Below are 25,601 nucleotides of genomic sequence, written 5' to 3' on the forward strand. Positions count from 1 at the left end.
AAAACGTATTGTTTTTGTTATTTACATTAAAAAATTAATAGTTATATTTTTTGATCAGATACATGTTGATATATTTAATATTTTTATTTTGTTTTATTTATTTTATTTTACTTTTATTAAATTCATATGATTCTTCTAATAAATAATTGTTTTTAAATTTAGAATTAGAGATTATATAAATTTAAAACAGCTAGAACGCAGAATTTATGAGAAAAAAGATAAAAATTTAAATTAGCAGAAAAAGTCGTTATTTATGTAATTGCGAATTAAATGACCCAAAAAGTGGATACAGGAAATTCCGATAAACCATTGGCACACAATTAAACATGTAAAAAATAAATTTATATTGCACGAACAAATTTATTCATGATATATTATCTATTTGATAGAAGAAACAATATATATATATGAATATACACGGTACGATTCGATAATAAAATAATGCTGATGGCTCAAGTACGTGTGAAAACGACGTGGAAAATTGCTCGACTTTGTAGCTTTTGACTTTCGACTTCACGATTTGTGCACACACGTTTATACTGTTTCACACAAGAATAATAACCTCTTTCTGATTTTTCCGATTGCTATGTAAATTATTGGCAAGAGAAATTTTTTGTTACTCTCACTTTGCTCTATACGCGGAGCTGATCTAAATCCGTCCGACTGAGCAGCGACCTGTTCTACTGGCACACACTTTCTCTCTGTTTCTATTCAGTCGATAGGAAAAAAACAATGGAAAAGAACGTATGACAGAACGAATAAATAAATAGAGGGAAATACAATATCTCAAAACTAAATTCACTCTGACACAAATATACTACGCTCAGTACTTTTTTATTAAGTTGATTTATTTTGACTCTTTATTTGTTTTTATTTATGTATTTTTAATTGAATGCAATTGCGCTTTTATCGAATTTTCGACGATTTCGGTGAGCTTTACGTTTTTTTAAACATTATATTATTGTTTAAAAAATTTTTGTTATAATTAAAATAAGATTTTCTCACGCAATATAATCTTCTTCTAAGATACATTACAAAACATAATAAATTATTATATTAGGTATATATACATTTTATATCGATTATAGCTTATCTATATTTTTTCGATGATTACTCTCAAAGTTAGATAAAATTGAAAAAAGAACTTAAAACTTTTTACGTTTAAGAAAGTAAGGAACGACTTGTCGTTTAGCTGACCTCGCGACTATTCTTCAAGTACGCAATCCCCGATTTTTCTACGACATCGAAAGAGTTTCTCGGATCACCGATCGGAATTGCCATTAAGGACTTTTTCCTCAGCCGATCGCCGGAAGACACCGAGTGACCCTCTCTTTGCAAAGGGAACCACCCTCGCCTCCATTCACAAACGACAACGTAGCGCCGTTATCGCGGAGTTTAGACAGGGAAAGAGGGTGCCCGCGACGAGAGGTATGCCAGCGTGGAGGGATCGGTATTTCCCCCTAACCTCCACCTGTGCCAAGCGACCCTTGGCGCTCACGCCTCCCACCCAATTGGGGATTCGATCGACGTCGGAACTTTCAGCCGTGACCACGCAACCCCATGGTGGCGCCTCTGTAGGGACGCCCCGTAACCTCGTCGAGAAGCTGCTGGGGGGATGAAAGGAGAAAGAGCGAGAGAGAGAGAGAGAGAGAGAGAGAGGGAAAGGAGTGAGGGGAACAGAGGGAGAATAAGAGATAGAGAAATGGGCGGATGTGTATATGTCGCATTTCCACCCCCGCGCTACCTACCCTCGTCATCCGTCATGAAGAGTCTGACCTGCGCGAGGAGAACCACTGTACGAGAACGCTAGTGGTAGGGTCTCAACACAAGAACACGTTCTATGTGAATGTGATCTCTGTATCTTTGTCTTGACGCTGTATACGAAGGGAAATGCGCGATGGTGTTGCTGAAAGCTGTATTGGTGACAACGAAGAATGTTGGTGATGCTAATGTAGATGTGTAAGAGAATCGTCATTTATGGATGTCTCTTTACGTTTGTGAAGGTGTCAGTGGACTCGCTGTTGATAGTAGTAATAGTAGGAATACATGCGTTGACGCACACCAATGAATCTTGCTGATCGAGTATAGTCCACGATTTTGCAGGAGGTGGCAGTAGCGCGGTTATCTCTGTCTGTATTCATAATACATCAACGTTTCGCATGACGTCGATATCGGACTTCCTGTATGATATTGGTGCGAGGCACCGAATACGCTTGATAACGTAACACAGTATGCTCGAACGATGACGATTTTGAACTGATATTGACATCAGGATAATATCGAAAGCCGCTACTCGAGACTCTAATCTGCTTTAACCGATTACATAGCTTATGTCGAAGTTAGCAGAAACATCTTTATAGCACAACCGATATTCACGCTAACCTGTCCGAGTACATTGGCGCCGTAATCACTAACGATACTAGCGAGGCGATCTAGCTCCTGATCATAATACCAAAAGTTTTCCTTATCCGCAAACCCTTACTATGATCTCTAGATCTCTCATGATATTCGTCTCTCGTACATCTTTCGCGTGCGTCCATGTTGAATTCGCCGATATAAGGACGCTCGCGCGACGCTTGTGATAAAGGAGATCTTTCTACACAGAGACGCAGCTCCATACCATCTTCATCCTTCTCCACCCTCGCTACGCTCGCGTCCGTTGACGTTAGAATAGCTGATGGTGGTGGTGGTGGTGGTAGACGGAAAGGGAGGTGGTAGTTGCGAGCGCGCCAGTGGAGGTGGGTGACGTCGGTGGTGATGATGGTGGTGGTACTGGCGGAAGGTAGTTTCTGGGTGGTGGAGGGCGCGGATCGTCGTCCGCAAAGCCGTGCGTTCACCCCGTGCCGCGACGACAACAGGGCGTCGTTCGTTCTGGGAGCGAGCGCCGAAGTTCGCCGGGGGTTTCGCTGTTGAACTTTCCTCTGACTAGCGGACCGAACCGATCGAACCGGTCGTCCGGCTGGGACTGCGCCTGTGGCCGTGCAGGGAGTCCCTGCCCTTGCGAACTGATTCGTGGCTCGTCGAGGTGACTCTCTGCTCAGCTCGCGGCGATCAACGCTCACGATCAACGGCACGTTTCGTCATGCACCACGTGGCTACCGTCAAACGTGGCGATCCTATCGCGAAGCAGTAACATCTGGAGATTCGCTTCCGTGTCGTCGCCAAAATTTTATGCAAGAAACTGCTGAAATATGAAAATGGACGAAAGACGTCATGGTTAAGGTCTATCATGAAGCTGTTTTCGAAATTCAGTATCGAGGAAAGCATCTGTTAGAAAAGACTTGATCGAAAGCGTGGCAGTTTTGGAAATTTTAAGCTTGAGGATAACAGTATAAACATGTGAATAAATTTTTCGGTAATGACCGAGCGTGCACTTCAACGGGGAAAATCGTCACCGTAGAGAATGTCACGTGGTTTTTTGGACGATCTGCGTCAACTACAAAAAATTCGGAATCGGAAGTTTGACGGTCGTGAATCTATTTAAGTGAAAATTGGTTGTGAAACGACGCAGAACTTACGCGGATATAACGTGAATATTAAATAATTCAGCAACGATTAATATAGCTATATCATCGAAGTTACATATTGAAGATCAGCGAAGGATATAACAAGTTCTGCTGTTGAAAGTGGATAGATTTGTTAAATAATAACGTCAAAAGCCTGTGGTAAAGTGAAAGATAAGATCGTCGGGTTGTGTGAGGTGACAGCAAAAAAAATAAAACCAGTGTGTTAGTGAATCGTTCGTTTGAACCGAATGGTACGTCTTGTTGCTGTTTCATTAGTTGATTACCAGCACGATCGACTAGTTTTGGATTACTTTGTACACGCATCGTGGATTTGCGCCCTTCATCGACGAACACGTGAATCGTCCCTTAAAGCTAAAATCGATTGGGCCGCTTGCATATGAAACGTGGATTGGTAAGTTCCACGAGGAAAATTCGTGAGAACTCGTCGTAAAGACGAGACAAATTTATTTTGCTAATCAGATAAAACGCGATAAAAAGGAGAGTAATTCTTGAAAAGTTGCCGTCTAAAAATTGCATTGCTGGCTCATGCTATATTGAACGGTTGACATTTAAACTTTTCCCGAAAAAAACCGAGAGTATTTCGATTGACAGAATCAAATATTTTCAAAGACATTTGACAAGTTGATAACTGTAAAAAGATAAAAAATACGAGGGAGAAAAGTTCTTAAAAGTGTGAAAGAAGACTAGAGAGAAAAAATAATTTAAATTATATTTATGATATATACAAAGATTATTTTTTCTATAATTTTTTGAAATAAATAAATATCATTTATATAATAAATGAAAATAATAAAACATTTAATTGAAATTAAAGAAAATCACAAGAGCAAGCATCTAGGAAAGTTACTCTGAAATATTTTTTATTGATATTTTTAGTTTTATATGAAGTGATCAGTGATATTATTTGTGTCAAAAAAAAAAAAAAAAAAATAAATAAATTGGTAAAATTATTATTGAGCGAGAGGTGTATAATTGATTGATATATAAATGAAAATTTTCTAAACGTTTGAAACTCTATGATAACAATGTTCTTGCGTGCGACATTCAAACACGATTTCGGGTATCTAGCCTTGCATGTCTCGGGCGAGGGTGAGAAAGCTCTTGTTTACGTGAGTACGAAACCACCTTCGCAAGCATTGACGCGTTCAATTAACCACTTGCCAGAATTAGAACCTGTGAGCGATATCGACTTACAGACCTCTCTTTCGATCATGATAGCATAAGAATATGAAATAGTTCCTTTTTCTATGTAAATCGCAATTTCTGTATAAATCGCAATTTCATCTCGGCATATTGCTGCTTCAAAAGACGTGAATATTAAAAATGATAATACAACGACGGTTAAAGTATATTGCGGTGACGGAGATATAAGAAGGAAAGAATTATGCGTGTTTGTGAATTTATACTGCAGTCACTTGTTCGAATACTTTCCTCAAGTTGTTCGAATTATTCTGTGCACCGCAGAAACGTCGCCAGGATTATTGCGTGTTCGTGAAAGTCATTGTAACCATGTAGCAGAGATACGAATTTTTGATGGAATATACGTAGACTGCTTCCGGCAGTGAGCATTTAATGGATGTATTGAAAAAAGCTGATTTTGCAACTGGATATCTGATATATGGAATATAGTAGAATCAATCGCTGAGCTTTATTCAATCAACTATATCGAAGAATCGACGCTTGAGGAACATATCAATAATTTGCAGTATAAATATTTGATATAATTTTATTCAAATTATACATACACAATTGATTCTTTATTATTTACGTTATAGATAATTTATTATTTGTATTGCTTATTTATTATTATTTTATTATTGTTATTATTATTTGGAATTATTATTTGTATTTATTATTGTTATTTTATAAATCAATAATGATTTTTATTTAAATTAGAATTGTATACACGTAAAACGAATTCTTTTTTACTTAATGCATTCATATCCGACCTAAATTTTTTTGTAAAAATATGTTTGCACCGAATGAGAGATATGTTTGTCCTGTTGAATCATTTGATTCGCATTACCCTAGTAACTGGAACGATAACGCTGTATTCCGCTGACAAATAACACTAATAAGAAATCAGATCGGCAAGATATAAAAAGCAAAGTTGCTTAATGGCGCATAATTAAAGCGTCAGACAAAACGATAATTGGACGATAATTGCATCGCGCATCCTGAAATAAAGAGGTGCATATGCGACAATGCGAAAACACGAGTTTAATACAAAATGTACACGCTGGCCCTCCGATAGGACTAGACAATATATTCTCTGTAGATTAATATATGCATACATATATACATATATACATGCATATATATATATATATATATATATATATATATATATATATATAGAGAGAGAGAGAGAGAGAGAGAAGTGGTTATATCGAGTTTGGTTTATCGATCGTGCGTTCCGGTATATGTGCGAATATACATCCGCGCAAAGGGGTGTTTTATTTGAAATCGCTGCATGTCACACACAGCTTTCTCTCGAAAAGGTCTATGGTACTGTTTGACCCAGGCTAGGATGTTACCAGGTCGAGCGCGGGAGGATGTGCCGCAAAAAGGAGCATCCACGCCTCTAATTAAAGCAGTTGGAAGATGTCGGTGAAATTGATTATCCGTAATTGGGGCTTGACACGAGCGCGTTCTCTCCCTTATGCCCTAGGCAGAATCGGGATCGACTCGACAGCCTGTATCGGAAGTCGACGTCTAATAAGCCTCGGCGCGGCATGCTGCCATACACAGGCGATCGGCTGGATAACAATGGCCGGTCGCACAGAAACGGATAGCGAAATAGAAACGTGGAAATCTCGGATGTGGCCATCCGTTCCTATACACTCGCGAATACACCGACGTCGCTTTACATCAGTTCCATGAAAAATTTGCCATATCTGCCGTAGCGCCGATATCGAACATTTTAGATAAGATTTCGAGATACAAGCTTCTTTCTTTTTATAGAAAAGTTGTTTCTTTCATTTTATAGAAAACTTGATACTTTTTCGATTTATTAATTAAAGTGTGTATTATGATCAAATTTAATTTTATTATATAAAAATAATAATAATATATAATAATAAATAATAATAATAATATAATAATAAAATAATAATAATAATATAAAAATAATATAAAATATTATATAAAAATTTTTATTACATAAAAATGTTATTTACTACCGTTATGATTAATGATTTATTTAAAAAAGCGTTGGAGCGTTATGATATGTAACATAGCTGCTGAAATAAATACGTAGTTTATATATCATATTTTTAGATGAATCATATTTTTAGATTAAACCGGGAATATCATCGATTAATTCACTGTTCTGTACGCTGGCTGTAATCGGGCAGTGACGTAGATATACAATAGCTAAAGAGAACTAACGAGATTTACATCAGCTAGTAGTTATCTACGTCATCAATTTATCGGTTTTATCGTCGTGGTTAGTGTATGTTCGATATTGAATTTGTAAGAGACGCTTTTCAATGACGGATTGAATTTCATTGATATTACTGTAGTATTTTGACATGGTCGTTGATCATAACGAGCGCGATTCGTATTTCAAAAACACGTGAAAGTAATGAAAATATGATTCACGAAAGACGCAATCGCGTTTTTTTTTTCGGCCGGAAATATACACGTTATGAATTCAAAGAGATAATCTGTTTATAGACGGTTCTCTCGCGGATCATATCTGCATATTCTGCGAATCTATCATAATGTTTGGACGATGGAATAGCTTTTTTTATCAGTGCGTCTATAAATCGAGGAATAACATCCGATAAAAGAAACGAGAATAACGAGAATTTATATGAACTCGGCAGTGCTTAATCGACCTCTCCTAAAAATCTGCATCGCGCATCAGCCGGACATCCTTAAATATCATAATTGCACATGTTTGCGGCTCTTATGGTTTACCGCTTTATCGTTACAGGTGGTTGGTGGGCGAATCTTATACATGTTTGCGGTTGTATGTAACGAGCAAATCAAAACCGAGTCTTCCTTCGTATTCGAACGCTGCAGAAACAGGTCGTTGGCGATCGCTCAGACATCGCGATAATAATTGACGAAAGACAAGTTGAATGTGTTTTTCGTTGATAAAAAAAAAATTATTCAATGAAAAAAAAGAAAGGGATAAAATTTCAAACATCTTATCTTTGAGATTTATTTTAAGACGCTTATTTTAAACAATTTAATTGTTTATATACAAATACGTGATATTTTTATTATTCATCAAAAACTTTTTATTGTAAGGGAGAAAAAAAGAGCTTTTCAAATTTATATAATTTTTAGAATTTTCTTAAATATTTTCGGAAATATAGACATTATAGACCATGAGACTTCAAATATATAAATTACTTTGTTTCCAAATGGGTGCGTGTTTTTGATAGCATGGAAGATAATATTTATTTCTTCGAAAGTCTTTCCGATATAATGGTGCATTTTCTATCTTCGATTTATATTTTTCGGAATCAGAGGGGATATTGTTTTAAATTAGCCGGAAGCGCAGCTGATGGTACAACGCGACGCCGCGCTATCGCGGAAGACGTATTATTTCTCCATTTACTTGTATCGTTACATTCGCCGTGTCTCTTATATTTTTCTAGAAACGTTTCGAATTTTATTTCGTTTCGCTGGCAACATTTCCGAAACTCTTTGCGAAATTTCGGTTATAACGTTATACAGTTGCTTGACCCGCAAAAGAAATTTACTGCCACAAACGGCAAATGCCAAACGCTCTCAAAGCTTGCGCGAAATCATTTTTATGCGATCTCTCTTGATCTCTTAAAAAATGCGTCGCAAAAATGCAACCGTGTTTTCTGCACGGGAAAGACGCTTATTCTTTTTACGGCACAGTATCTGACAGCTGACGTATTTTATGATTGTGTTTGAAATTAAGTGAAGTATCTTATATATTCGTGCTGAGAATGCATCGCTTCGAGCTTTTATTTTATAGAGATATTAATAATAATTTTCTATATCATTACATTGATAGATTGATGGATATTTAGTCATAAATCTAGGTTTCTTTAAATTTATTTTATATATTTCTCTCCTTCTCTGGCGAAGTGCAATCAGACCCATCGGAAAATCGTTCTTCCATCGTTTGCACCATTTTTCCGTACTGTTGCTTGCGTTCGAAACAAATATACGGAATCTCTTCGGGCTTAAGCATACATAATTTCTAAAGTATACTGTAATGGAGTTTACCAACGTTTTTCCGCGCGGAAAATACTGGAAAATGCTTGTCTCCCGAGATATCTTCGCGAGTGCAATGAAGAGAAACATCCAATGAGTCAAATTCTCCGGACTAGAAAATAGCAATTTTTATACGTGCGAGTATCCGTTTACGCATTATGATATTTTCCCGTCCTTCTTTAAAAAAATGAAATCGACTATTTCATATATATTCTATGTAACGTGTAAGGGAAGTTAATCGCTCGACAGAAAAAAAAAAAAAAAGAAAAGAAAAAAAACTGCGAAGGGATAATCTTGCAGTATCATCCCTTGCCTCTCCAATGCATTACTTTCTCGTTATGGGAAAAGCTGCTATGCCACATATATGTTATACCGCGCGAGAAGGAAGCGGGAACGTTCCCATTTCGTGTAGATTTATATTTCGCTTCTCTGTCGAAGTTTCCTGCGGGCGAGGCGTCTTCCGTTTATCCATGGTGGAGGCAGCATAAAATGGTTTTGTATAAAAAGTATATTTTCTCAGCGAAAGATTTTTCTCCAGGTATGTACATTATCTGAAATATAAAGCACGAATTATAATAAATTTCATAAACATCAAATTATTTAAATTACCTTATCTATTCTTGTTAAAAAAAAAAAAAAAAAAATTTAAACTTTACGAATCTACCTTTCTCTCAAATATGAGACGGAATATTATTTTAACAATTATTTAAACATAAATTTGTTTAAATAATATACACACAAGAGCACTCTTGCTTTAAAAATATTATACTGGAATATTCTGATTTTTCGAAAACAAATTTTGCTTTACTATCTTTGATCGATTTATTAAAAGTCTAATCTTGAAATATCGATCCATTTTGCAAATTTAAACATGACGCATCTCCTATGAAGCAGTTTTGAAGTAATACGATATGATAATATATGATATCTCATCCATCTTATATACAAATATGAAAATTGACGTGTACCTTGTTTCAACGCCTGAGTTAACTCATCTGGCAATGTGCATTTAATTCTAATGAGTATAATTTGTTGAAGCGTTTGCAATTCTCTTTCACTGCAGTTTTACTAAAATGTTAATACGCGTGGCACACACACACACACACACAGTATATACACAAATTTCCATCCAAATTCTATGCGAAAATTACGAATAAATTGCTGCAAGCGTGTTATTTCATTTAAAAATCTGCATACATACCAGTATACATCAAGAGGCATTGAGACGCGAAAAGGGAAAGAAAAAAAGAGAGAGAGAGAGAGAGAGAAACTAAATAAATCTCGCGTATCGCATGCATTATCACGCATTTAGTTGCTTGATAGAAGAAGCTAGACTGTTACAGCGATTTTCACGAAAGCCATCAAAGTGAAAATGTCCACTTTTCGTCTCGTTCATATTGCATCATCGCTTGTTCGCATAGTTTCAACAACCGCGAGCTTGCAATACCAACATTGAAATCTGATTATGCAGTTGCAAACAGATGCTTTTGGGATATCGCGAGTCCGTATTACACGAAACAAAGAACGCACTCTGTACAATGCATACGCTTTGAAAAATACGAAAAGGTGGGTGGGTTTATATTCTCTAGCTCGATTATTCGCGATATATTCGGAGCTGCGCGAAGTGGAAAGCCGCTCATCGATCACTCATCCCGCGGGAAGTCTTACAAAAATTTATACGTACAGTCTGCTACACGCTTTGCCAACTGGCATCTACCATCGTTGATGCATGCATATGCGTGCGTTCCGTTTCCTCTTACTTCATTCATATCTGCCGCACTGTTACTATCGATATTCGCGAAAAATGAAAATGTTCGACTTCTCGCGGAGGCAAACGATTGCTTCGTTCACACGAATACGTTTTATGTTTATTTTCATACTTTTATCATCTCTCATCTCATGCAGTTTTTTTAATTTTACTCAACGAATTTGATGTTATCTGACTATCATAAAACTACTACATAAATACAGGCAAAGTTTCTGATTCTGATCACTTATCTTGAAATAACGGAGACAATAGACATAGACGAGAATCGAATATTCAACATCATATGCACAATATATGTATTATTTTTTTATATAATTTTTATTGGCTTAAATGTTATTAATTGCAAAATGCATAAGATTGTTGTAAAAATTGTATTTATAAAGCGTTCATATTAATTTATAATAAACTTTGGAATGTCACAAAGTGTTTGTGACAATTTTGCTACAGCAATAACTCCAGAGACATTATCAATGTCATAAAGAAATTGTTTCATCTTAAGTTTTGAGATGTTATATCTTTAAAAGTCTTATAAACTAAGAGGAAAAATATATCAAGAAGAAATATTCCCATCTATCTAGAAGAGAGATAATTTGATATTATACCAAGCAAAGTATTTTCCGCGAAACTTTCTGCCTTTCACATGTCTTAAGTTATGTGTATACATTTATGTGAAATAAATTAAGTATCTTAATCTTCTATAAGAGCATCTTAATTTTCTATAAAAAGATGATATCAACTTATGTAGAGTTTTAACTTACGATATCATGGATTTATGTGATATAGTGCATAGTACATATGGGATATATTTGTGTTTACATGACAGTCAATATAAATATCTCGAAATTACTTACATTTGTTTTAGGATTAATATTTGATAGTGGAGAATGACGATGATATTTCTTTACAAAATATTAGATTTTTTTTACTTATTTAATTAATCTTTATAAATATTTGTAATATGCGATCATAAGAATCCGAAATTATCTTTTTCCTCAATTACACGTATTGATATAGATGTCGTAAGCTTTTCTTTCTCATCATGTAGAAGGCTTGGACAATAAAGATCATGGATAAAGTGTCGTGAAGTAGCGTTCGTTAAGCATATATCGTTTCAACCTCATATCACTTGCATCGACCTTTTTCTCCCCGCGTCTCATTATTATCGGAATGTAGAGCAAAATGCTTTCATCATAAATTAGAGACCCGTATTGTAGCGAGAAACGCTTTAACGCTACAATACTTTATTCGACATGATCTCGCGCGTATAGTTTGCTAGATGTTATCACGGACGTATCATCGTTAATTGCCAATTGATTCATCGTTCAGCGCTAGATATTGCTCTTTCTGTTTTAATTAGTTGTCTTGATCGAATTAACTGATTAACTGATTAATTAGCTAGCAGTTCATATGAACTGAAGCGTTGTCAATGATCGACTCATATTGATAGGATAGTTAATTATTGCGTTTCATTGGAAGCATGAAAATGATTAACGATTCCATTACAGCGCGGCGTATGTCTTGATTTTCTTATATCTTTGAATAACTAGTCTCAATAATTTAATCAATAAATTCGCTTTCTTGTACAAATTTTATACAATCCGAGAGAAATGCAGTAAATTTCAGCATTCTGATCACCGTTTGGAAAAATTTATAACTCAAAAACTTTTTGACTTAAATGATAAGCGAATATTGCCACTAAAACAAGAATTATTATATATTAGGGATTGATATATATTAATTGTTTATTCTTTTATCTTTTATTTGTTTCTTTTTAATAACATTGTATTGTCAATTTTTTATTCAACTCTTTTAAAAGTGGCAACGGAGATTGTTTATATCATTTTTGTACACAGTATATTTGAAAAGATATCTATATGTCCGTGTGTTCCATTACGCACACATATACATTATTGATTATGAAGCACACTTAAATTTATCTATGCGATTAAATTGAACGGGACAACACACGTAGGATTTTCCAATCTCTCACGCAGTTCTCAAGCCTTTTCCATCGCGTCAATCAAATTTGTTTGAAAATTAAATTAAAACGCACTCGCTGCGAAATTAAACAAAGCGCGCGCGCGCGAGGTACACAGTTACATAATATATCCGTGTACAATCGCGGGGTTCTGTTTCGCGAATGCCCGGGGTACGAGCGTAAAGCGTGGACCGTTTTATCACAACCCGACGTAACTTTAGCGTGAAATGAGCACATGCGCCGATTAGAATATTATCACTATGGTGTCGCGTCGCGCCATACCGCGCTTAAACTACTGAATCATTCGGTTTATTCTGCGGCAACGCTTTCACACGAGATCATCCCACTCATAAATTAATGATGTAGAGAAAAAAGCATGTATACACACACACACACACACATATATATATATATATATATATATATGTTAAAAATACTACGCGCTATTTCATCATTGAAATTCGGGCCGATGGAAAGCGAGTCGTCATTTTCGTCGAAGAAATTGACAAGTTAATTATATCGACGTTGCGGTATAAAACTGAGAGAGCATAGTAAAAGTACGTACAATTTCGAAGAACATTTTATTAAATCGTTTTTAATCGTGAAAAAATTTAATTGCTGCGACCGACAATAACGAAAAATCGTTATACTTAATTAATGACGTTAAATCGAGACCAATAAAAGAAATGTTCTATATTTCTCACCACTCTGTGTGAAAAAATTACGTACATTATTTAACAAACAATAATTTTTTTTTTGTAGGTAATCCCAAGTGCAAATTAATTGCACCCTTTTTGAGTACATGTGTAATTTTATTATATTAAAAATATAAATTATATAAATTAAAAGATATAAATTATATTATAAACAGTGAAACGCAACAAAATTATTCAATATGCAAATACATGTAATACTTGTGCGTGCAAAACACAATGAATAAATAAATATATAAGAAGTAATTTAAAGTTTTATCTGTTGTAGTAATTTAATATAATTACTTTAAGCTTAATTTTTTAATTTTTGCATTTTTAATTTAATATTAGCTGTATGTAGCTTAACATTAATACAAATATTTACAATTATCAGCCATTCGTAGAATCCTGTTATTCATTTATTTTAAATGCGCAAAAAGATTTTTCACGTTTTTCATATAACGCAATTAGTAAAATAACCACGTAAACTATCTGTTTGTTATTTTTAGGGATCGATAGACGATGGAAAAGCACTATGAATGATTAAACTGATACGTTTTCGCGCCACGGAAAACATACCTATGCATCGATGTATTTTATTTTTCTGCATACAATGAGAGAAGCTTCCTACAAATTGTCCTGTTTATCGAGTTTAAAGAGAAATAGCACCACATTTAGAAGGGTATTTCTGGAGTTTTGTATATACGTGCCCGTACTACGAAAGAGAATACGAGAGTAATCAGTGAATAGCCTGCAATCCAATCGTTATAAAATTTAACAGTAACATAAAACAATGCATAGAAAATTAAATGGATAGCGTTATTAAGCACAATTTCGAAAATATTTTATTCCTCCGATACATACATATTTGAATTCTCGATATTTTTAAGTGCATCGCAATAAGACCATTTATTTCTTCAACTGGTTTCCAGGTCATTAGCTTTATAATCGGCACTTTTTTTTTGCTCACACTGGCGAGTCGGGTCGTCTCGCGATGTAGGTTCGATAAATTTAAGTCGGTGGTGTCGGCAATATCGATGGGTTCCGCTTCCGGCGGATGAACGGCGGTTACGATTAGACGAGAATTACGTATACAAATGCGCCGATTATTTTGATCTGGTGCGATTCAATTTGCCGGACAATTTGCAGGAACGTCCGTCCTGTTTGTTCTAGAATGAAGGTTTTGATGCGTTTTGGTAGAAAAATTTGCCCGCTTTCTCTTACCTTCATCAATTATTTTTAGATATCGTTATCCGTGGCGGCTTTAATTTTTAAACAGGCAATTCTAAACTTTTCGATCACGTACGCAAAGCAATTCAATCTTCCAATAGGAACGGTTCCTTAGAGAATTTATTTTATGGATTTTAGCTAAAAGAGAAAAAAAAACACCCATATGGGAATTGTCTTTTATTAAATTTAAAATAACGAATAAAACAATTTTTGAACAAAATATGAGTCAAAGAAAAAAAAAATTGCAAAAAGGCCATAATTGCAGCGGCTAAAGATTATGATGGAGATTGTTAACGTGACTGGTACAGTTGTTATTGAGGCGTATATGGCGCGTAAAGGGAGAAACGAGAACGTAGTTGATTTAACTGAACGAGAATAGTGCAAATTTGTGCAACGAGAATAGTACACCTGACGTGACTTGATTCGGAAAATATTTGTTTGGCAATTCGATGAGAATTTTGATCGAATGAACGATGAGTTACGCATGGAATTCCGTCAAACTTTGATGAAAAAGCCAAAATAATGGCTGACGCGCAAACAACATTCTTGCCGTTCTTTGATGGTGCACGTGTGCACACATATTCTCCTTCTAGAGAAATAATTTCTGTAATTTTAATTCTGTAATGTTTTTTTTTTTTCTTTTTGAGAACGAGAAGGTAAGATTGTAATGAAAAGAGAGAGTTGCAAAAAGATATTTCACGGTCGAGAGGATCTTTTGCTCGGTCTTTCGACGTCGTTAATTAACCACGGCTCGTTTTTGCTATAATAATTTTTCATTTTCCGATATCGGGGTGCACGAATACTTTAGTTTTAATTAAGGTGACCGTATTAAAATTTTTTAGATAGATAAAATATGAAGGTATGGAGTAATCGGCTATTTGTCGAGATATTTCTTGTTTTTGCGTGTAGAACACATTCTAGAATGTAAAGACTTGAATTATAAAAATATGTTTTTGTTATATCAAAAAACAATATCTTTATATTTTAAGAAACATATTTTTAATTTTGGTAAACATACATATATTTTTTAAATAAATTTGTAACAAACTTTTTAACCGAACAATAAATTTTAACATAACAATATGAAACTGGTAAAAAAATCTATTGAGTCATAAATGAGCAAAGTGGCGTGGGTTTCCAATTTGATCTAATTACCTAATTATGTTTGTTAATATTTTTTAGGCATAATTCTGTCGCGCGTTTGTTCTTGAGAAAATACATGTTGCAGTATGTTACGAACAAGTAGTTTAGAGAGCCCAACGTGTCAGTCGTTATCATTAAATAATCATGTTGGCACAGTCAGATGGCAAATGCGATTCCCCTGCTGCTTCAGTAGTAATAGATGCCGGTATAAACTTCCGATGAACTACCTCTGCATCTCTGGTTACTCGTGAACAGAATCGTCTCGGGTAGGTAACACATGCAATGGTCATGACTGCTCGAGAAATATGGTTGGTGCATTATAACATCTCAGTTGAATAGTATCGCAATTTTAATATCGTGGTTTTGTCTTTTATTATATATATATATATATATATATATATATATATATATATATAATAAGATATAAATATCATAACTATGATTTGGTTATTGTAATCGAATTTTTATTATCTTATAATGTTCGATGAAAAAATAAAATATAGCACACACATACACAGATATATATATATATATATATATATATATATATATATATATATACATATACATATAAAATTGTAAAAAATAAAATTTTAATATAAATTAAATGCCAAAAGTGATATTTTGTGACATATAATAAAGAAACATTTTAGATTTACACGAATATTATTTATTAATTTAATAATCTACACAAAAATATTATTTTTATATTGTTTTTATTTATTTTTTTATTTTTATTTATGAAATATTGGATAAACATGTATTTATTTTAAAAATCTTTGTACAAATTATGCTTTATTTGAAACGTTATTATGAAAAATTACAAAAAAATTAAAATATTATATATAAAAGGACAAGAAAGAAAAATAAAATCTTCTGTAGCAAACTTTTACACTTGCAAACTTTATACTGATATTGCAACTAGTTTCTTCGAGAATTTTTCAACTGTAAAATATAAGATATTGTTATCATATATTTTTCTTAGAAAAATGTGCGCCCATCATGACAAAACCATCAACTTTCAATTTCTATTCGCAGGACGTAGCGTTAACGACAGAAACGAGCTATTCGAGTTGAATTCCTGGAGATGCACCTGTCGCGAAATTCTGGACGCACTGAAAATCGGCATTAAGCTGTCCATGCATCAAATTCTGTCTGCAGAATTGAGCCTGCTTCGACATGAATACCAAATAGACGTAGTCCAGCTACGAAATGGTCAAAGACGAATGTCCGCACGCATTCGTCGTGAATTCCAGGCTTCCCATTTCCCATTCCATCTCAGAGTTTCAAGTAAATTCCATGCCTGCTCATCATACAGGATAGTCGCCCATTATTGTGCTTCGAAATTTTCTAAGTACTCGTAAGCTACCGTATTTTAATCGATTTTTCAATCGTTTCTTCTATCGCGATTATCCATTAACGTGTTTCACCCCGAGTCGATCGATAAATATAGTTACAGGCCATATCAGTTTTATAGCTGATAATCGAGATTTTATGTGTTTTGATAGGTGAAAGGTTAATGCACTGCTTAATCTCTCCATCAGTTAATAAATTTCTGCCTAAAATAATCGCGTACTTTTCATGAACTTGAAAATGATTTCTCGACAAGTAAAAAATGAAAATAAAATGTTGTTTGTCGCTTGTTTGCTCAAATGTGACTATGTGTAGTTAGATACTTGATGTTGACTTAAATAATTCATGACAGAATGTACACAATTTATTATCAAACAACAGAAAAGAAAGAGAGAGAGGGGAGAGAGAGAGAGAGAGAGAGAGAGAAAGAGAATTATATCTCACATCGTTTAACGATCATATCATGATTAATGTGAGCGATTCACTTGATATGCTTCCATTGTAATAAAAAACTGAATAGAAAAAATCTTTTTCATGAAATCAAAGAGAGATTAACGATCGTATTGATGCGTTTGATTCGACGATAAACATACATACGGGGAGACAATTTAAAAAAAAAAATGAGAGAAATACGTGATATTATGATTTTGTAAATTTAAAAAAAATTTTTTTTCTCTTGAGACTCTTTCTCGATTTGAGCGTCACGGTTATTTGAAACAAACACGCGTATCGATCGCATGCTCTACGGTATATCAAAGCACGAAATACTTTTCGAGTCGATGAGTTTTCTTCTTTCTGTTACTTTTTCACCCCTCCGTGCTCCTTCATATTCGCGGCCCTTTGTCTCGAATCAGAGGCGTAACCGCGCTTCTACGGCATAGATGGAGAAAATTCTGTCGTATCGACATAAAATACCTTCTGAGAATGGGCTTTTATACATTTCATCTGGAATCCAATTCTCGTCAGTAAAGAGAGCGATGCGCGAACGTATATTACGATATTACGCGCGCGGTAGTCCAGAAAATAATTACATCTAGATTAATTATTTGAGAGAACGCATTGTCCTATTCGTTTTAATTTTTATATTTTTTTTATATTGCTTTCTTTATTTATATTTAATTAATTTATAATTGTTTATTTATATTTAGTAATCATAAAATATCGTAGCTTAATAAAAATTGAGCGTTATTTGTCATGATATGTAAATATCGATAAAAGTAACTTTTTTACAAAATCAATGAGTTTGATTTAAATTGTCTCTATTATTAAAATCTCTTTTTACAATATTTTCAAAACCCTTAATTCCCCATTGTTGCAATATACAATAAAAGTATGAATGAATTATCAGCGCTTTTTGATGTATTGAAAAATGACGATTGCAAATTTGATTAAAGTGAAATATTGTAAAAACATAATCCATATTAGTGCGGAATGCAAACAATTGTATTATTGTATTATTTAATACTCTCGCAACGAGCGCAGGAAGTCCGAATGGTGCTAATACCGTTGGCACCATACAGTCGGGTTGTTTCGCGAAAAGCAAATGTTTTGCTAACGATTCGTTTCCGTTCGACCAACCGTTTTGAGTCCGCTTCAACAGAGATCTAATTAACTAAGTTGGCTTACGTGATATTTTCCGAGTTTGTTCAGAAATACCCATTCGATTGCGCTGATTGTTTTTCTCCAACCGCGCATGTCCTTTTGTGAATTAAATAAATTATAAACTATCACTGCGATAGATGAATAGTCTCTCTATATTTAAGTAGATAGTAGAAAAATATCTTACTTTTTGCTATGAAAATTTAAAAATAAAAGATTCAATATATTCCTTATTTGCATAATGTCATTAAAAGTTGATTTCAGAAAATTACAAAGGTCCCTCTTTCACATAATACTTTAGATACAATACGTATTGCGTCATCATGTTAAAATATAATGCAAATTGATTGATTTATTTATAAAGACAATTTTTAATTTTGACACAATTAAGCTGCGACATTTTTTGATTCTTTTCAGATATGCATTCACGTCTGCTCCGTTTGTCCAGTTATTTAGCTTCAAGTCGTATCAGTGTTCTTTGTTGAAAACACGATTCAGAAATGGTTGATAACAATGCTTCAGAAAATCGAGGAGAGATAGACAACAGCGACAACAGCGTCGGTATAATTAGTCCAGTTCGCTTCGTGTCTCGCGATCGACCTCGTTGTTCTGGCGCGATGCGATCTTCTATTCTAGTCGCATACTCTATCGCGAACATCTATGTCGCTCGCTAATAAATATACGGTGACGAGCGGGACGCGCGATGCGGGGCAACAGATGCAGGCTGCAGCCTGTAGCTGCGAGCTACCGGATTCACGATTAACGACCGGCAATGTATCGCGGCGCACAAATATCGCGTCTGCCGGATGGAGATTCTATTAGCGAAACGCCGCGTTGCTGGTTAGATGCGAGAGCTTAAAGCAGAATAATGCACTTACGCAGACGCGATTAAGTTCGTCGACTGATTACTTTGAGTTTAAAGGTAAGGGTTTGATACGGTAATTTTAATGAGCAATGATAACGCAAAGAAGAATATAATTTTGAGAATGCCTTGCCTTGTATATATATTTTTTTTTAAATATATATATACATATATGTAATATGAATAACTTATTAGAAGAGATTTTTTTAGTTAATATTAAATATATAATTATGGAAAGAGAGAGAGAGAGAGAGAGAGAATTGTTAATTATAGATAGAATTTTTATTTACTGTAATTTATTTTTTAGAAATAAATAATATCAAAATATTAATACAATTAAGAAAATTAAGAAATTATAAATACAATTAGAAAATTTAGGCTTACGAATTTTATATTTTCATAAATTTATAAAAAATTTTATAAATTTTTAAAAACTATACTTGTGTTTACATATATTTTATTATACATGTGTCTACATATACTTTATTTTTAGACGATAATAATGAATGATATTCTCAAAGAAAATTAATATTTTACCAACGAAAAAGGAAAAATTTTATTTTATGTTTTTTTTTCATTCTCGTAAATCATAATTAAAATAAAGATTTACATCAATCTTTTTTTTTTTGATTTGTTAAAAAAAGTTTCAGCAAACCTGCTCCAAAAAAGTTTACGGAAATTTAATTTAAAAATATATATATATATATATATATATGTATATCATTCCATCGCAATTTTCGAATTATGCCAAGAATGTAGATATAAAGTTACCGAATTTGCAATTAATTTCCATTTATTACATTATCTACGAAGCTAATAAAATTCTGTATAATATACTTAATTAACATAATAGTAATAATATTTGGAATTATCCAATTTGCGAATTATTGCATCGAATTTCGGCGTTAATAATGACGGGTTGAAGAGTTCTTCATCTAATAATTCGTGTATTACTTTTGTATAAAGTTGTGTAATGTGTTAATGCACGACTGTTGGTTATGACTTGCTTGAATGGGCCACGACTGTGATTGGGACCGGCGAATTTATGTCATACAGTTTATCACGTCGTACAAACATCTGCTTAATATCACCTGCATGTGTCAACCGTCGACAAATTACTTCCCTCATGGATTATTCTGCAAAATCAAGCTTTATACCGAAATTTAACGCGGAGTTTACAAAGTACTCAACTTTTGCTAAACGCAAGTTTGAGAAACATATAGGAGATAAATAAATCTTGTTAACCATCTCTCATTTTCTGACGTCAAAAAAAAATGCATTTCTTGTTTCGAATATATGTTTCCGATAGTTTCACGACAGATTTATTATTGTATTTTACTTAATTTTTTTTCATCAAAGATAAAATACGCTATTAATTACGGATCGGTAGTCATGCACTTTGTAATGCTTTTGGCAATAACAGTTTAGTAACGTAATATTGGTAAACAACTAAGAGCTTCCGTGAAACTTCAAGTATTTATTAATCGCGCAACTTGATACCCTTAAACCATATTAATTTCGTGTTTCATCGTTGTTACTTATTCGTAAATGCATTCATATTGACATAGTAACGATGTAAAATTTAACGAACCACGGAATGTAATTACCATTTTGATATAATTAACATGTAATGTGCGGTTCTCGATAATAAAGTGCTAATCTAAGATGCTAATTTGAATTTCGATCAACAACTAGGATACCAATTTCTATTTCCATGTCCAAAATGCAAATTTTTTTAATTATCGCATAGAGAATATGCTTTTTCGTTTATATACAAGTAAAAATTTTTCAATAAATTTATATTTTTAAAGTAATATAATTTTTAAACGATCTGTGTCTAATATAGGAAAATCTTCTGTCATCTCTTCGATAAAAAAAAAAAAAATTCTCTGAAATTTATTTTGATAAATTCATTTGAACCATACGTTAATCGATATTCCTATTGACACAGTGGCAAGAAGAAAATTATTTTATATGAGCAATTGCGGCAGCAGCCAAGGGCGCTAATGCACTCTGTAGACACGTCACTGCTCCGCAACACCACGGGGGTTTAAGCCTCGCTCACGGGCGCTAACCCCTTCGAATCTGCATGAAATTAACGCGAAGTTTACCGACCGAACCCTACTCAGCTTGTAGACAAAGTTTTCGAAGAGCTTACGAGGGGCTGCGAGGGTAAAAGTGACTCTGACGTTCGCGCATGCATATGTACATGTAATACTATGCATATAAGTTGAAAATTGAGGGTGTAATAATCTTGTTATGAAGTATGTTGGATCCGACAAGTCACGAGGCAGTATCGAATTGTAGCTGAGAATTGCCGGAAATTGCCAAACTCAGACAGTGACGGAAATGATGTGCATTATAATTTTATCCTCTATAAATCTATACATGCAATTTCTAAATTACTCAGATCCATAATTTCCAACGTACTCGGGATTTATCTCCCCGTTGCTTCAGAAATTCACGTAATGAGCACATCGTAAAATTGCAAATTTTAAATTTGTTGAATTTAATCGAGTTTCTCATCTACGTCATTGCAAATCGGATCGATTACATTTGCGAATGTTATTAGCGCGTTATGGGTGTCGCGTTTCATTCGGATAATTTTAATTTTACTTTATAACACTTTATAACAAAAACACACAATGCAAACGATGATCCAATTAATCTCGCAGCTTCAAAATCTTCATAAAATTAACATGGATATGTTTGTTAGAGGAAAACAAATTTCTCTCACGAGACTTTGCCACTATGTTCGCGTTTCTAAGTACAACGAAATGTAATGTCCTAGAGTCTATAGCTACATTGGGCAACTTCTCAAGAAAGGAGCAGAATTTTCTTACACAGCGTTATAATGTAATTTATCATAACGTAGGCTTGCCTCGGATAATCTGTTTTTCCCCGAGTTGATAAGGCATGATAAAAGAAAGAAATGAACTCCCTCTTCTTTATCTAAACAAAATTCTACTTTAGAGTTACAATTAATACGATTATCACTAAAATGAATTTATGAAATGTAATTACAGCAAATATTCTCTAAATTGCTATAAAGATTATTTAAAATGCGCTTAAATAGCGCAATATATTCTAATACATACGAGTAACTTTAAATCTCCCTGCTGTGGACTCCTATATATTTCTTGCATATTCATGTAAAGTTAGTACTAATTTTGTTTAAAATGTTAATTGTGCTTTCCACGTTAACGAATCCGGCCAATCCGGAATAACGCCTTCTACAAGCATTGAAGCCATTGTAATTACGCCAATTTGATTGTATCTCCAGTTTCATCGTTATTACATATTAAATTCTAGAATCAAATTTGTATTTTTTTGTATTATATATATTTACTGCTCGTATATTGCCACGAAATAATTTTCTTCATTCGTGAATATATGTGATAAAATATAATATTGATAAATAATGACTTGCAGTGAATATTGTGTACAATTCCTTTCTTTTATCTTTCTGATTTGAAAGTAGTTAAGTTTCTTATCGATAATAATCATTTAATATAAAGAGTTTGTCTTACAAACTCAATCACAAGATTATATCCGGATACGTTACTTATCCGCGAGTGCTAATATTATCGTGAGCGCTTGTATTATCAAAAGTTTTAACGAAAACTGAAAAAGCTTTACTGAGCACACAGGTCCTATGAACACACAAATTTGTCATGAATCTCGGTATATATTATGGCACCTTATTTAAAAGAAACTTTTTAAATGAGTTGATATGAATAAATTTATTTTTATCATTAACAATAATTAACGAAAATATGACAAGACATCATAAAGAAAATCATATGCATCTTTAAAAAAAACCTCTTCTAATATTAATTAATTATCAATTAATTAGACAGCGTGATGCAGCACATTACTATTAGCAACACTTATAGTGCAAAAAGCTATATATGGAGTGAACGGATACTACATTAATTCTGTTACACGAAACACGATCATCATGCATATCCATGTTTTGGATAATATAGCATAACGGAATTCAGTTTTACATAACACAGCAGTGCATCTCGAAATCCCACGTGACAGCGGCGACAGCATTAATATCCCTCGAATAATTACACGCGGCATGAATTGATAAATTATTGACTTATATTATTAAATAAGTTCTCATATAAAAACGCTATACTTTTTAAAATTTAAAATTTAATTTTTAAGTCAGGATTTATTTCTTAAATTGCTGGTTTTAAATATTAAAATACTTCTCTTGTTCTAATTTATTTCTATTCGGCATTTTAAGCATTTTATTTGGATGGGTAATTCTTGCCTTGATAAAGCTGAAATTCAAAAAATTGTCCGACTCGCTCTTTCCCTTCGGAATGCCTCACACAAACACACACGTACATATATTTATACGCGCACGTACAAATGTGCCTATGCTACAAACGCATATTGCAAGGTAATGAAAATGTCAAATGTCATTCTGTCATATCGTTTCACGTCGTTGATCACGATTGTCAGAAACATAGCTTTGCGCTTGCCTCTCTATGGCTCGACGAATATAATCGTTCTAGATCATTGGCGTATTAGGCATAGTACCATTGGGCAGTTCGATATGTACTAGTAGATAATCTATTATCCGTCATATTAAACTGGAATGCTTTGATGTATTAAAGTTTCGATAAGAACATAAAGAGAATTACTTATCTATACATGAAGCTTAATAGATAAAATTCGATTGAAATGTGTCGTTAAGCGATCACTTCGAATGCTCTTTTGCTGTATTAAATTTTTTGGGTGATTTACTTTAATACTCCAAAGAATAAATTAAACTACTATTGATCACAGAAGATGAGAGAGAAAATGAAGAATTTTTGAGCTCAATAAATAATTCTGAATATAGTTGTCCAACTCACACGATTTCACAAACATTATTTCTCAGACACCAGGATATAAGTAAATAATTTTAAATAATGACATTATATATGCTCGCGCGTGAAACATTGTATATTTTTATGATGTATATTAATTTAACATTTGTAGAATAACATTCGTGTTTTTTTTAGTACAAAAAGGATGATTTTATCGACACTAGGGGACGAATGAAATGCAAATTAAATTTATCTGCTAAACGTTAATATATAATTTGCATCAAATTCCTGGCTTTTGATGTATCTGACAGCAAGCACGAGATGGGATGGTAAACCACCTTGTACATTAATGTAACGGTGTAGGGCGTACATCGTGGCGCGGCAAATAGACCATGTAAATGGCGAAATTGTATCACGAGAGCAAACATACCAAGTGCATATCGGTATGAAAATTACAAAAATAATTTAGATTACTTTTTTTTTTCTCTATCATACGGGTTATTAATTCTCGATAAAGTTCTGTCATGAGATTTTATAACGATGCGTTTGCATAAATCGTCTATCAATTTTCGTAGCAATAAAAAAAGTAAAATTTTATATAAAAAATGTTTTTTTTTAGAAAACTCACAATCGGTTTTCGATTTGATCGCCTCAAAGAAATAAACGACGAAGAGTATTGGCTGTTTCTTTGTTTATATTAGGATTTGAACGTTTGTAAACATATGTCTTGACGTGTTGCCTCGGCAAGCAACTCGGGGCAGAATTTCCAAGTTGCACTGCTCGAGTCAATGTGCAGGTCCGGTTCCAGTGTCAGTATCTACGTTACAATTACATTGCACCTACGGCTACGTGATACGTGTTTACAATTTAGTGTCGGATAGCATCGTGATGGGACGAAAGCTATTGACCAACACTGGTAAATCGTGTGACAAGAATAAACATGTGTGGTTCTTATTTTTATAGAAGATCGTAATAATATATGCAGTTTAATTATTTATCAGTTGTTTATTTAAGCTGAGTAAAAAGAAATATATCTATTATTATTATTTATTGTAATAAACGGAAAAAAATTTTTCCTTTAGTGTACCTAAAAGTATATAGAAAAAAAAAAAACAGAAAAAAAGAAAAATAAAAAAAAACTAAAGTAAAACTACGGCCTTATTTAATCTGTTCTGTAAAAAAAAAAAAAAAGAAAAATATGCTTGAGACTTGATATATTGCATATATGGAACTTTTACAAAGCATATGAAATGAAATAAAACTTAAAAATATTTATAAATTTGCAAGTATGTTCTTTTTTTTTTTTAAATAATTAAAAATAAAGACCTAAACGGAGAAATTGCTATTTTATTCCTCCTAAAAGCGACTGAAAATATTTGAGAGTTTTTTTACTTGTTTTGAGCAGTGTTGAATAT

At 33.5% G+C, this 25,601-nt stretch overlaps 1 protein-coding gene across 1 annotated transcript in view; it reads left to right on the plus strand.

Moving 5' to 3' along the window:
* The window catches only part of LOC126857335 (uncharacterized), a 78,672-nt gene extending 62,020 nt beyond the window's left edge, over positions 1–16,652 (plus strand). The window contains exon 5 of the mRNA XM_050606665.1: positions 16,582–16,652. Coding sequence (XP_050462622.1) covers positions 16,582–16,620 — 39 coding nt within the window. The 3' untranslated portion in view covers positions 16,621–16,652. The remainder of the gene's footprint in view (positions 1–16,581) is intronic.
* Positions 16,653–25,601: the final 8,949 nt, after the last annotated feature.

The sequence above is a fragment of the Cataglyphis hispanica genome, chromosome 2 (assembly GCF_021464435.1).
Source record: "Cataglyphis hispanica isolate Lineage 1 chromosome 2, ULB_Chis1_1.0, whole genome shotgun sequence".
Classification (NCBI taxonomy): Eukaryota; Metazoa; Arthropoda; class Insecta; order Hymenoptera; family Formicidae; genus Cataglyphis; species Cataglyphis hispanica.